The sequence below is a fragment of the Lissotriton vulgaris genome, chromosome 10 (assembly GCF_964263255.1).
Source record: "Lissotriton vulgaris chromosome 10, aLisVul1.2, whole genome shotgun sequence".
Classification (NCBI taxonomy): Eukaryota; Metazoa; Chordata; class Amphibia; order Caudata; family Salamandridae; genus Lissotriton; species Lissotriton vulgaris.
In genome coordinates, this window is record NC_141698.1 from 57,900,177 (window position 1) to 57,915,564 (window position 15,388).

The 15,388-nt window shown below is 48.4% G+C and overlaps 1 protein-coding gene across 1 annotated transcript in view; it reads left to right on the forward strand.

Annotated features, from left to right (window-relative positions):
- ERN2 (endoplasmic reticulum to nucleus signaling 2) overlaps positions 1-10,121 on the forward strand; it is a 189,704-nt gene extending 179,583 nt beyond the window's left edge. The window contains exons 21-22 of the mRNA XM_086940449.1: positions 8,972-9,039; positions 9,525-10,121. Of these exons, the coding sequence (XP_086796575.1) occupies positions 8,972-9,039; positions 9,525-9,716 (260 nt within the window). The 3' untranslated portion in view covers positions 9,717-10,121. The remainder of the gene's footprint in view (positions 1-8,971; positions 9,040-9,524) is intronic.
- The last annotated feature ends 5,267 nt before the right edge of the window (positions 10,122-15,388 follow it).

Below are 15,388 nucleotides of genomic sequence, written 5' to 3' on the forward strand. Positions count from 1 at the left end.
ACATTTCAAACAACCCCCGCGTCATGCGGTGGTTTCTGGCCTTGCAACCCTTTCGGTTTCAGGTCCGGCACCAGAAGGGGGCCGAGAACGTCCATGCGGACTTTCTTTCTCGGTACCCTTTCCCCGATCGGGAGATTCCTAGGGGGGGGATGTGTGACGCGGGGGACCCCGACGAGGGCCCCCCTGGTATGCCTAGTAATGTGTCTACTTTTTCTCCCCAGAATACCGAGGCGTGGAATACCCCCGACGTCGTCCGGAGACGACCTGCAGCGGTGCACCTACGGGACTACTCCTTTAAGGGGGCGGAGACGGACTGGCGCCACGCCCCTCCTGACGACGTAAAGCCCATTCCCGAGTCCAGCCAGGTGTGCGAGACACCCGGAGGTGGAGTTGGAGGTTGGTGGAGCGAGTGGAGAGACAGCGGAGCAGAGTGGACGGAGGAGGAAGAGGACGACGAGCGGAGGACGGAGGAAGATCAAGAGTGGAGGTCGGAGGAAGGACGAGAGCGGAGGACGGAGGAAGATCGGAGGTCGGAGGAAGGACGAGAGCGGAGGACGGAGGAAGATCGGAGGTCGGAGGGCGAGGAGAGCGGAGAGAGAACAGGAAGGTGGAGCCGGACGGAATCGGAGACGAGTCAGAGCTTCAGGTCGATTCCAACCAGGAAGCCGGCGGCGGGACCAGGCGGCGGACCTGAGGTGGACTACCGCGGGAAGCCAGGGGGCTCTGCGGGACGCGCTTCGCCCAGCCACACTAACACGGAAGTGTGGCTCACCCAGGTACGGTCCGACAACCCAGCGTGGGGAGGTGGTAGACGAGGGAAGCCCGCCTAAAAGCAAGCACCCCTGCACACCCTTGGGGGTTTCTCAAGGGTTCACGTCCCACAGTCAGAGTGTGAAGTTGCACGTGTGATTCCCCTCACTCCCCTCCCTGAGAGACGTTAAACCCAGCATCATTACTGAGACGGACATTTTTTCTTTCTTTTCCTTTATTTGGGATACCGGCGCCTAAAGACCAGCAGGACGGCCGGGAAAAGGCCTACGACACCCAGAAGACCTTGGGACTGGCGAGGAACAGGAGGACGGGCCAGGACGGAGGAGGCGGACTCACCCCTACCCTATTACAGAGTGCCTGTTCGTAAACGACGCTTGTACAAAGCAATAAAACCTTCACTACCCAGTACCCCAGTGTGTGCGAATCTTTTCGAGAGCCCCGTAGTGGAGTCACAACCCCGGTCCGAAGTCTCACACTCCTATATGGGGGCTAAACCCAAATCAAGCCGTAGTGGGATCAAGGGTGTGCTCCGCGGGAGTTTCAGTAGGCGCCTGGTAAAGCTATTCTCAGTAATAGAGAGCGAGGAGGCGTTGGCATGGCCCCATAGCTCTACACCGTAGAGCGTCCCTCCTCTCGCCTGTGCTTTATAGATTTCCACTGGCGGTCCCAGGATTTTGGATGAGCACTCATTATAGACCTTTAAAATACCTCCCATGGATTGGGCCAGCTTCATATTAGCCTTGGCTATGTGGGACCCCCTTTCCATCTTGTCATTCAGAGTTACCCCTAAATATTCAAAAGTGGAGACTCTTTCAAGCACCGTGCCGTCCAGATGTGGAAGGGGGCAGTTGGGGGATTTGGGATTAAATACCCTAAATTTGGTTTTAGAAAGGTTTAGCTCCAGGTTTCTTAATCTGCAGAAAGAGCAGAAAGCCTCCAATGTTCGCTGTATACCCGTAGAAGATTTTGATAACAAGAGGGTATCATCAGCGAACATCAGGCCTGGTATCTTTCTGGCTGCTAAACTGGAGAGTCTATATCCCTCACGCCCAGTAGATGTTTAATCAAGCCATCGAGGAACAGAGAGAAGAGCGTGGGAGCTAACATGCACCCCTGCCTCACGCCCTTTTCCACCGGAAAAGCGGCCGAAAGCTCCCCATACCTCCCGTACTTCACCATTGCAAAAGTGCCCTGATGTAAATGTTTGAATAATTGGCACAAGTAGACTGGAGCACCCATCTCTAACCAAATCACCCATAGCTGCTCCCTCTGGACCAGGTCAAATGCAGATCGAAGATCTACGAAGATCAGATACAAACTACCGGCCCCCATAGTCACCGTCTTCCAGTAGACCAACTGTAGTCTAAACAGTTGGTCAATGGTGGAAACTTTAGTACGAAAGCCCGCTTGGAGGGAGGTCAGGATGTGATGATCGTCCATCCAACACTGCAACCTTGTTAGTAAAATGCGGGCGAACAATTTCTGCTAGACGTCGATAACACTAATGGAGCGGTAGTTGACCGGTCCAGGGGGGAAGCCTTTTTGTGGATAGGAATAATCTCTGCCCCCAGCCAGGTTAGGGGGATTTCCATACCAAAGAGAATGGCGTTAAAATATAAACAGATGTAGGGAACCCAAACCTTTTGCTCGCTCAAAAACAAATCTCCAGGAATGCGGTCCAGACCTTCCCTGTAGCCAAACTTTTGAGGGCCGCCTGAATTTCCGGCAGGGTAACCGGATGATAATCCGAGTCTAATGAAACTTGTAAGTCTAGGGCAGGTGCAGCTGGGTCTGCTAAGGGCGGAGTATTAGTGTGGGCGAAGAGGGGCTCAAAGTGTGCTATCCAGACCTCTTCGCTCAAGTTAGGTGTTAAAGCAGCCGACCCCTCAAGCGATCCTGATCTGACCAGGTTCCAGAACGCCCTATAGTCACGTCCATCAAGGGCATCTTTAATATTTGCCCATCTTAGGGCCTCCCATTCCAGCTTAGACTCTGCAGTTATACTTTTATAAGTGAGTCTTGCCACTCTAATACTCTGAACTGAGCCAGTTTTAACCTCCCTAACAAGAGCACGTTTAGCCTCCCAACAGGGTTTAGTAAACCACTGTTCCTGGTTTTTTGCCCGAGCCCTCTTATTAGCTGGTATATAAAAGTAATCGGCTAGGGTGGTGATTAGGTTTGTATGGGTGTGCTCAAGCGCAAGGAAGTAGGAGGGATCATAAGTGACCGGAAGATTAAAAGCCTCTACTAAGGAAGAGGCAGTTTGTTGATATAGCTCCGCTAGTTTGTCCGTCGCCAATACAAACTTAGCCCACCTGATACGTCTGCCGCCTGCCACAGTAATTAAATTGGGGTTAATATATGGGTCCAGCTCCCTCAATCCAGGTTGGTAACCCAGTGTACATTTTAGCTCTAGTGACAGAAGGTTGTGGTCACTGTCCACCCTATCAATTACAGTAAAGGTCCTGATTTGGGACCAGAATTCTACATTGACCATGATATAGTCAATGGTTGTAGATTTCCCCACTCTGTTATAGGTAAACTTCCCTGGGACGTCGGGAGGGAGCCTACCATTACAGGCTCTGAGGGAGTGGGAAACTAAAAGCTTATTGATCTGCAATGCCAATGGTGTTATGCGCTTTGCTGGATACATGGAACACTCCTGTATATGCCAGATGGAATCCTCCTCTACAATTGCAGAAGGGATCCCCACCAGGGGTTCAAAGTGGCAATTGAAGTCACCACCCAGTATTCTATGTGTTGGAGCGGAGTACAATGAAAGGAGATCATCAAGAGCCTCAATCAAAGATAACCCCCTCGATTGAGGAGTGGGGCGCAAGTAGATATTAAAAACCACCACTAACGTGCCATCCAGATATTTGAGGGCAATGCACAGGATGTCTGGGGAGTGAGAATCAATCACTTTCACTGAGCACCCCAGATGAGTAGCTACCCAAGTGCACAGTCCCCCCGAGGGTCTACCCCTTGGGCCCTGTACCACTGGTAAGTGGTAAGATGCGAAACCCACCCTGGCAGAGACAGATGACATCCAAGTCTCTTGGAACAGACATACGTCATACTTGTCCACCAGCTCCCCACATTCTGGGTTAGATAACTTAGAACCTAGCCCCGCTAAGTTCCAAGACCCTATTAGTGAACTGCGTGGTTGTGCCCTTACGGGGTTAGCTATAGTGGGCAGTAGCATAGTGGTACAGGGAATACCTACACTATTATTCGTCCCAGTTCCAAATCCTAGGGGGTAAGGTTTAAGGTTACAAATAACAATACGTTAGTGAAGGGCCTGAGGGATATTTATAGACCAGCCTAGAGGTTGTACCCCTCTCCAGAGCTAAATAAACAACAAGGAAACCTAGGGGTCTGTACAGGAAAAATATCTTGGAAATTCCTTATTTACTACCCTGACGTCTAACATAGTACATCAAGATATCGTCAAGACTAGGTAGTTCTGACAGAAGACAAGAAATGTTTAACAGAGGGCCACCTGTGATTGTAGATCAAAACTCATGTAGGATTCCCATCAAAGACTTGTAATGATCAATGTTATAATTTGGTCATCCTTAGGGTCATGCGTCTCTGGATCATTGAGACATAGATCGTACCCTATGGTTGATTAGGGTTCCGACCCACAATCACTGCTGGACCATGTGATATTGATCTGATGGAATCAAGTGCAGTGCAAAAAATAATAAAAGTGGTGAGTTAAAATAGGATAGAGGACCAACAATAAGAACTTTTTATTGGGGAAGGTCTCTTCCTGTTAAAACCAAGAACAGCGCAAAATTATATATCATAGCAGTTTAACCACATATCTGCATGGGGGCCAACATGTTTCAGCCTAATGGGAAAAGGAACCCAGGCTTTCTTCAGGGCCTCTGTTTCATTAATAATGCTACTGCATATAGTGCAAAAAGTGTGCCAACACAAAATGTAATAATGCGAAAGTGAATATAAATCTGTAACAGCAAAGGATATATTTTCCGTTGTCTGTTGAATCTCCTCGGTGACACCTGGTGTGTTAGTTACATCTATAATGGAAAAATCACACGGTGACCGCACTGTAAAAACTAATTGTCTAAGATAACATGGCCAAAGTGTTTCAAAATGAGGGACAGTATCTACTCACTCAGTATGCCCGGGGACCAGACCTCACCTCTCCTGGACCTGGCTCAGGAACTGTGAGACAGACCCCGCTCTGTAGAAGTAAGACAACCTGACCTTAAATACAGCAGAGAGAATAAGCCTATCCTGCTCTGTCATGTGTATGCCTAGCCCAGGCTATCACGCAACTTACTACCATAGCCAACTTACTATCATAGTCCTGTCTGCATGGATCTATCCACCAAGACACAGCACACAATCCCCTCCAGTGTAACAGGTTTAAGGTTAGCAATTGGTAGAGACGTTGGTGAACCCACTTCAGTTGGCCCGCATACTATCTTGGGTGGCTCCTTCTCTTGCCTCTCGCCCTCCTTCGCCACCAAACACCCAGCTGGATTAAGGACTATATCCTTGTGCCAAGATGGAAAGGCTAGTCAGTCTACATTGTTCAAGGCACTAAATCTATTCTCCACCGGTATATTATATTCTACCCCCTCTCCACCATGGTGGAAAAAGGATAGTCCATGCCTACCAAGAGCCCTTGCCTGTGAGTAGAAATACCCAAGGGGAAGAGGAGTGATTGGTCCCTGTTGACGGGGGCCGCCCCATTCAAGGATGTGGTTAACCACTCCAGGATCCCTGAAGGTAATGATAACACAATCCCCTCCAATGTCTTTAGGTTTCAACCCTATCCAACTAACTCTTCTGGCGAATAAGATTTCCCCTTGGCCCGAGTTCATTAATGGTCTACATTTGTTCAGCCAGAATATGATTTTATTCTTGAACTCGGGGAACGTTTCACCTCGCTCTCCAGACAGCGATGGGACTCCCATTAATACCACCACATACGGAGAGGCCTCAGGTGGTAGCTGTATGCAAGGTAGAGGTTGTTGAGATGCTTTGAATGGAGGGGTTGGGATGAACTTTTGTGGCGCCAGGCCCCAATTTAGCTGGTGTTTGCTGATCGCCTTTGGGGTTAGAGAATGATATCGGGTGCAAGAATTCACATAATTTAAATGCCCACTAGGTGGAATAACGGGGCCAAAACAAGTAGGGACGGTAAGACAGTTGGACGTAGTCAAAAGGCTCGGCCCTTGAGCCCGGTTAGCCGCTCCAGGGGCTTCGCCTTGATTTGGACCTTGGGATGTCTGATTAATGTTTCCTACAGCCGAGGTCGGAGGATTATTCGTGGTCGGCGTAGGTATCTATTCAGTTGCTCCACTCTTGGTGTTTAACATAGAGACAACTTTGTCAATTCTACTCATCAGAATTTTAAACTGAGATTTGATGAGCTGTAGATCAATTATTAAGTGAGTAGCCCACATAGGGGGTGCTAGAGTGGAAAAGGAGGGGCCTACATCGACCTGGGGAGTCTCTGAAACAGATATGGTAGGCTTAGCTACTTTTTTTATGAGGTTTGGACTTCTTTTTACTAGGACGATACTTGGGTACCTTTTTACCTACTTGGGAAACTAAAGGGGGAGATGTATTACTGTGGGAGGCGACGTCTAACTCAATCTGCGTGCATGGAAGCTGAGCGAAGTAGGACGCTAGCATCGAATCAGGAGAATTAGCTGTGGCTAAGGATACATTCCTAGGTGACATGGGGGGGGGGGTGGCATGACCGGTGTTAGCGAAAGACGTTGTTTGGTATTTTCTATAGCCGATGCTACCACCCCTATTGTTTTTTGTAGCATTTTGTCAATTGCAGTTAAGCTCGGGAGTGGAGTTGTTAGGGCAGCTTTTTGCCGGGTGATAGGGCGAGTGGTTGGGGGATTGCTTTTGCCCATAGCGCTCGGCGTAGGGTTCTCACCAAATATAGGCTAAAGGAAAAAGAACAATATAAAAGCTAATTACTTTAAAAGGGAAAAAACGTAAAAACGTACTGCCAATCATGCAATTAGAGTTGTCACATTAGAGGTAAAAATTGGCTGACGATTTACTAAAAGAAGAATTACCACAGATCAAGGTGTCCAGATTGGCCGCAGCCTTGTCCAGCTAAAGGGGGTGGCCCTACCCAGCCTCACTCGGCCACCGACGGCCACAGACAGCCCGGGCTTAGCCCGGCGCCGCCCGCGCGCGTCCCGCGACGCAGAAGTTCTCATGGTCTCTTAAGCGCCACGGGCGCGGAATGGGCGCGTGCGGCTTCCGGCCGCAAAGGCTCCTGGGGAGTGTAGCCCCCCCCTCTCGGCGGCCGCGCAGGGATGTCTGAAGGCTGTGGCAGCGGGGGGAGACCGGCACCAGAAGCAGAGGGCCTAAGGCTGCAACAAGAAAAGTCCTGGTAAGGTTTGTCCCCAAAATGCGCTGAAATGCACCCGCTCCACCGGAGCTCTCGTGATCTCTTAAGCACCACTGGGCTCGGAATGGGCGTGTGCGGCTTCCGGCCGCAAAGGCTCCTGGGGAGTGTAGTCCCCCCTCTCGGCGGCCGCGCAGGGATGTCTGAAGCCTGCGGCAGCGGGGGGAGACCGGCACCAGAAGCAGGGGGCCTGAGGCTGCAACAAGAAAAGTCCTTGTAAGGTTTGTCCCCAAAATGCGCTGAAATGCACCCGCACCACTGGAGCTCTTGTGGTCTCTTAAGCGCCGGCGGGCGCAGAATGGGCGTGTGCGGCTTCCGGCCGCAAAGGCTCCTGGGGAGTGTAGTCCCCCCCCCCCCCCTCTCTGCGGCCGCCCTGGGATGTCTGAAGGCTGCGGCAGAGGGGGTACACCGGCACCAGAAGCAGGGGGCCTGAGGCTGCAACAAGAAAAGTCCTGGTAAGGTTTGTCCCCAAAATGCACCCGCTCTACCGGTGCACTCGTGGTCTCTTAAGCGCCACCGTGCGCTGAATGGGCGTGTGCGGCTTCCGGCCGCAAAGGCTCCTGGGGAGTGTAGTCCCCCCCCCCCTCTCGGCAGCCGCGCAGGGATGTCTGAAGGCTGCGGCAGTGGGGGGAGACCGGCACCAGAAGCAGGGGACCTGAGGCTGCAACAAGAAAAGTCCTGGTAAGGTTTGTCCCAAAAATGCGCTGAAATGCACCCGCTCCACCGGAGCTCTCGTGTTAATGAAACCATTGTTGCGCTGGTTATCCATCTGGATAAAAGAACAAACTAGCTTTACCAAACTGATTCAACTTGATTGTCTAAAATGTAGTTATGCCTTTCGCATTCCATGGCTGGCCTATATAGTTTCTACGTTTACGTCTGTGTTCCATTTGACAGTGGGGGAGGAACCAGCACAGGTATTAGCATTAACTAAGAGTCACATCAAAGCCACTTTCAGTCTTTATAGGTCTGAAGCTCGACTTGGTGTAGAGTCAAATAACACAATGGGTGCTATGTGCATGTCCTTGGAGCGAAGGGAGGGGTGTCAGGAGTATTTGATTTGTGTTAAAAACAGCCAATACCGGTATGTCCTATCTAGATTTAGAAGTGGTATGGTGCACCAATTGGTTGCATTTCTGAAGATGAATGTCAATACCCCTGATAAAACACCTTGTCCCTGTGATGGAATGAGTAAGCCAAGCACACAGCACTGTATTTTATTTTGTAAGTTTTATAAGGAGCTGCAATGTCAATATTTGAAACCTATTTTTATTAAGCAGAATACTAGAAGCTTAAATGATGCACTGACATTTCTGCTTGCACTAAACCATCAATTTGTGTGTTTAAGTGTGCCCTATTTATTTTAAAAGCTATCCACCTAAGAAAATGTATTGTGCTAGATTCTGTTGAGGGTATAGGATTGTTATGTGATTACATCTTACAGGGTTTTATCATGATATATGCTTGAATTGCTTTTATTTGTATGTACTTGTATGGCAGTTTTTACTTGCCGAATAAAGTTCTTGACTTGAATTGAAACAATAACCATAACCCCTAGAGAGATATAGGGTAAAGAAAGGGTGAAAAGTATGTGTGAGGAGTGGAAAGTCATTCAGGTCAACAGAGTTGACAAATGAGAGGATGGTACAAGCAAACTTGACACCTCAGTTTCTGTACCCATTTTCTGAGCCTCAGATTTACGTATTTGTGATCTTTGCAATAAGAAAACTGTCTGAGGAGGACATTTCACAATTTTTTTACAATTATTTGTTTTAATGATTTTAGACCTAAGAAGATTTCGATCTTACAGAGGGAACTCTGTCCGAGACCTTCTCAGAGCCATGAGGAATAAGGTACGTTCTACTTTTCCAGAGGTTTCACTCCATGTTTCCCATGTCATAGAAGGAATTACTCTTCTCCTGTCTCACTGAACTCTCCCCCATAAGCACTCTCTTGTCATGCGTGCCCTCACAGCTGTCAGAACGATGCATCTATCACTTCCCTTACATCTCTCTCTTCAAATACCCCACGAGTGTCACTATTTAATCATCTCTAATGGTGTGAGTGGATCCCCATCACCGCTTTGCATCCCTTGGTATGCTCCGTTGCTGAAGACTTTGTGCCAGATTTAGATCTTGGTGGAAGTGTTAGCCCATCATAACGGTGACAGATAGCCCACCCGCGGAAATATAAATCCCACTATATCCTATGGAATATATATTTCCGCGGATGGGTTATCCATCACCGCTGTGACGGAGTAACTCGTCCGCCAAGATCTAAATCAGGCCCTGTGTTTCTACACTCGTACTAACACCTTTTCATTGTTTTTGTTGCTCAGAAACATCACTACCAGGAACTTCCGGCAGATGTGCAGGAGACTCTAGGAGAGCTGCCGGAACAGTTCATCCAGTATTTTACCTCCCGCTTTCCACATTTACTTCTGCACACATACAGGGCGATGAGGATCTGTGCCGCAGAGAGGATTTTCCACTCCTATTACTACCAAGACACAAGGAAGCCAAGCAGATGAACATCCATAGGGAAGTTGGTAGAGGTCACATGCCAATGGAAGAGGTACTGGCCCTGCTATATGGTCTGGGAAGGATTCAAAGCAGCAGGACCCTGGGACTGCTCTACACAGCACAGCAACTGCATCTGGAGATCTCCCATTAACTAGAGACTGCGGACACTTCAAAGCGATATGGTCAGTAGATCTGACCATTCACTAGACAGTGTGAAAACTGCTGAGTGGTGAGATCCAGAGAGCCTGGCCATGGACTGAAGCCTAGAGATATGGAGTGTGTAGAGTGAAGGATTTGAAACTGCGCCTGAGATGGGTTTGGTCCCTGCTCCAAAGATGGAAACGATGGGACACTTCATGAGAGATGCAAAGACCTAGCCCATGCTAAAAATAGAAGTGAAATGGTAGAGCACCAAAGACAAAGAAGAACAGCCTCTGCACTAGAGGAGGGAAAGACCTGGTGTAACACTGTAGATGGAGAAGTTATGGCTGTTGCACTAGGAATGGGGAGTCCTGACTAGAGAGGTGAGACACTGGCTCAGCACCAGAGACAGAGGCGGTCTGACTGTGCATATGAAACTGTTACGGCTACATGGGAATGATACTGCACATCTAGCCTTGTGTCAGACAAGTAAGCTCTATTCTTGCACTACAAATCAATGAGCTTGCACAGGATGGAATCTAGAAAGCTGCTTTTCTGCTACCTAATGTTACATTGGATAATTCACTGTTAAAGGGTATCCAGAGACCTTGATCTTCACAAGAATAGAGACCGAGGGCTTGCTTAAAGGGTATCTGATGTCTTACTATGCCACTGAAACTGGGTAGCGGTAAAATGTATTGTCTTGCAGAAATGGGGAGGATTTGATAGAAAAGGTATTCCAGGTCCCCACCGGGTCGTAGACGTGTGCTCAGGGCTCACGGGAATCATATTCAAAGTCCTGCTCTGTCATAGAAATGAGGGATTAATTACAGTAATATTCAGGGATTCTGCCCTGTCATAGAGATGGGTTGTAAGAGATGAAAGATCACTGAAATAATATCCCACGGTTCTACCCAGCATAAGAGATTGGCGAATCTTTGGCATGGTATTCTGTTGGCCTTCCGTACCTTAGAGACAGGGATGGGGGAAGATAATTTGGATGATGTTTGGAGACCCTGCTCTGCAGTAGAGACCAGGCATTAAATTAAAAGGTACTCTCAGATCCTGCCCTATCACAGAGATGGGTGGTGTCATTAGAATGATATTGCAGGCCTGTCTGCCTCAGCTGCAGTGATGTGAGTTTTTTTGGAACAAAATCATAAGGCCCCACGGTAGAGATGGGGGAGGGTAGTGGGATTGTCGTGAGGCATTGTCGTAATAATGGGGGTTCATTGGAACAATATCACAAGGTGCTGGCTTGTCCTGCTGTAGAGATGGAGGGGGGTTATTGGAATGATACCCTAAGGCTCTGCCTCCCCAGCCTTAGAGAGGACAGGTTTATTGGAACAATGACACAAGGTCCTGGTTTGCCCCTGAGAAAGGAGAGGATCATAGGAATAAATTCATGAGGCCGTTGCCTGTTGTAGCGACTGGGCAAAGTTCATTTGAATGATATCACCAGGCTATGCCTGGCAGTAGGGTTTCACTAGCCCATGGCTAGGCCAGCTGTTGACATTTGGGGTGGAGTGTCATGGAATGCCCAGACATAGAGATGGTGGGAGGGTCATTTGAATAATGTGAGTAGCCTCTGGCTTGGTCTGGTGTAGAAATCGGGGTCAGCGGAATGATATCCCTAGGTCCTGGTCTGCAGTGCAAACCAGTGGCTGGCAAAAAGGGATCAAAAGACCCTCCCCATTTTTACAGATATGGGGCTCGGACCCTGCACAGGAGGCCGTAGAGGCCTCACGCGTATGGGGGCAAGAGCCCCTACACTTTTAGACATGGTTCTGTAGTAGAGTGCAGGCAGCATAAAGCGAGAGCCACAAATATTGTAGTGTTTTGGAAGCAATAGTATTGCAATCCTTTGTGTGTAGGTGGGTGTGATTCTTTTTTAATTCAAAACAAATGAAACTATACACCAGAGACCTGCTTGAAAAGCATTTAGCATTATATTATTTTACAAGTCAAAATGTGATTCAATCATGGACTGTAGTTGATCAGAAAGGGAGCAGACCACAGGTGGAAAAGCTGCCACGTATAATTCACAGCAAGAAATCTCTTTTCATTTTAAATAAATACTTGTCTGAATCCTGTCTGAGAACACATTATTCCCATTGAAGGACTGGGTTCTGTAGGACCCAGCGGTGCCAGGGCACAACACCTGAAACCTTCGTGGGTAACCTGCTCCGGCGTACGAATCACAGAGACACAGGACACTTCCTTCGGCGTCAAAGATTCAAGGTTTATTTACTGCAGGGAACACAGAAGTCACGACAAGTACACTACGTGCAACTTGGGGAGACTGCTTCAAATTGGTTCTGTGGATCGCTCCTTTTATACAGTTTTTACCCATAGGACAACATGGTACACAAAAGTTTACAACTCAGTTCTCACCATTATCCCCCAGAGGGGTCGCTTTGGTCACTTTGAAAACACATAAGGTCCGGATCATAATTGCGGAAACATTTGGCGGTTCCCAACTGTAAAAACCCATCTTCCCAACATTAGTGCATTCCAATCGGTAGTAAAACAGATCGAAATAGGAACAAGGACAGGTGTAGAGGAAGACGGAGACAGTGGGGAGATCGGAAAGGGTGTAAAAGGGGAGGTATCGAGAAACACGAGATACAGGCATCAAAGGGACGTGCCTAATGAGATGCACGGCTGAGACAATAAGTCCGTGTGGCAAGATGAGCCTTGAGCGGCGCCATCTGCCTTACAGTAACATCCCCCTCATCATAAAGACATTTACAAAGGACATGTGTCTTCCGCACATATCTTGGGAGTCCCAGGGTCGCGAAGCGGACAGCGTCCGTTCGCTGGCTACTTGAGGGCAAGAGACAAAATGGATGCCGTATCTAAGATGGAACCCGTGGGTACAGATGAAAAACCCACATAACAAACGAACGGTTTAAGTTAGCACAGCGAAACTGCGCACACTTACTAAACTCGTCATTTGCGGTTCATAGATACCAGACTCGACCATATTCGTGCGAGTCGAAAACACCACTTACGATTGTCACGGAACCTCAGACGCTCCTTTTGCCCTCATGTAGGCAAGCACTAGTCGGAATCATATTCGATATTCATCAGACCATCGAGATGTTGCTGTAGCATAGCTCTGTCCAATCGAGTCCCCTTGGTAACAGGTGGTTGTCTCATACACGTTGTAGCACAGAGGCCACATAAGGCAGGACCACACTGCACACAAAGGCAACACGTGAACAGGAACAATACAACGACTCCGATGATCATCAGAATCTTCCAACCCCAAGTCGACATCAGGCCCCAAAACCATCCAAGCAACGTCCAATCCCCTACATCCACGTGTATGGATTCGGAGATCTTATGTAACCTCGAGATGGCTTGATAAACAGTCGGAGCATTATCCGGAATGAAAATGCAGCAGCTCGAATGGATCACCTTACATACCCCACCTCGATCTGCTAAGATGACATCTAAAACCATACGGTTTTGTAACGTCATAAGTCTCTCCGCCTGAAGTTCAGTGGTGATATTACCAAGGGCACTGGCAGTAATATTAGCTGTTGATTCTACCACTCGAGTCAACTGTCTCAGGCTCCTACTATTAACCATAGGTCCCCAAAACGGGAGGAAACCCTTGAAAAAGTCTCCTGCCTCTTGACCGGCAGTATCCTCTTCGCTAATTACGCCTCTCACAATTCTAGTCTTATGATAATCGGCATCTACAGTGAACGTCGGAGGCAACAGATTTGCAATGAAACATGAGCCCATGAAGTCAGCGGGCAACCATGCATATGCACGATCATAGCAGATAAAGTAGGTACCCTTGGCAGCCAGAAACACAGGGGACGAGAACATTGGCAGAATGTAATTTTCAGTGCAAGCACTTGCTCCAAGTCGGGCTTGCGATCTTCGACCACGACCCATAAGACAAAAATTACCAGTGTGGGGTACGACCCATATTGGGGGCGAGCTTTTAAGCTGTTTTTCACTAGTGAACACACTATATTCACCTCTACTTAGGACCCTATAGGCTTGTACCTCTTCTTCGGGAATAAGCGAAGGATCATAGATATCGCTATCTAAATCTTCTATTGCTATTGACAAAGGTTTCTGATACGAGGTAGGCCCAGAGTAGGGAGAACGTGGTTCTCGAATGGGGTGGAAACCCAGTGCGCTTCGAAACATTGTTTGGAATGCTCGAGCTGACCCTTGGGAACTATACGGTAACACCAAATATGGAATACCCTTATCCGTAGTATGTGGCATCAATCCACACACCCAACAATTAGTAGTGTTAACCACTAACTGATGCTGATGAAGGAGCTGAATAAAGGAATTGTTGCGGAATTCTACACGTCTAGCCTGTTCGTGTTCCGGTAACATGTGAAAGGAATGAGGAGAAGCAGTAGAGGTAAGATTAGGGTAAGGAGTAGGAGTAGGTATAGCAGAAGGTAAGAAGTAAGACATCGTGTAATACACCCCACCCGCCAATAATGCAGAAGCAGTCAAAAACAATACAAACAGTTGGAATATAAAACATTTGGTACGGCTGAGTTGCTGCAGCTTAAATCGATGAACCTGAGCTCCCTCCAAATCATTCAGCTTCGAGAATGCCATTCCCTACGACCGTCCGCAACGTTTCTTGACGCACTTCGTTCTGTGTAGCAATAGTCAATCCCTAGGAGTTCCCAGGAACCGACGGCCTTTAACCTAGCGTCAAGACCTACTATCCAGAAGGAAGTACGCGCGCGGCCCTACGGCCTTCAATACACAATATGTATGTATGCAAAAACAAAGTCTCTCAGCTGTGGAAGCAAAAAGATACAATAAAGGAAGCTCAATATATGTGTACAAAAATCAATTACAATAATACGAATGTTCAAAACTGATCACGGAAAACGGGGATAATGCAGCCGTCAATTCAGCAAAACAAAATATTTTATTTGTCCTTAGTGCGAGATCGCAGAGAGTATCGGTGTTTCCCAGGACGTGTCTGCTCGTCGAACAAAGGATCCGTTGAAGAGACAGCGTCCTGCTGATCAGTGGATTGTTCTGGCCTTGAGCCTTTTGATGACAATTGTTCAACGGTGCCTTTCTGCTGCGCTGAGGATTCTCCAACAGGCTGTGCGTCGCTGAAAGGTACAAACGCCGGCAATGTTTCTGTTTCTGTAGACGCAATGCCTCGCCTTACCCACGGGTCTGCCGGCAAAGGAATGGGGACTCGTTTAGTGTGGGTGGCGTGCACCCAATTTTTACGCCCCTCAAGACGAACGGCAGTCCTCGTGGCCAGGAGCACTTGGTAAGGTCCGGTGAACCTCGGGTCCAGATTGTTTTTACGTGAAAAGTTTCTTGTCACCACCCAGTCTCCAGGCTGGAGCTGGTGGCCAGGACCCTCCGTCTGCGTCGGCAATGCGTCGTAAACCTGTTGGTGAATTAACCTCAGTTTAGCAGTCAAGTCATGTAAATAGTCAATCAACATTGGGTACTCAAGATCAGAAAACATTCCTGGCCTAGGAACCCCCCACACATTCGCAGGACGGCCGAACACTAT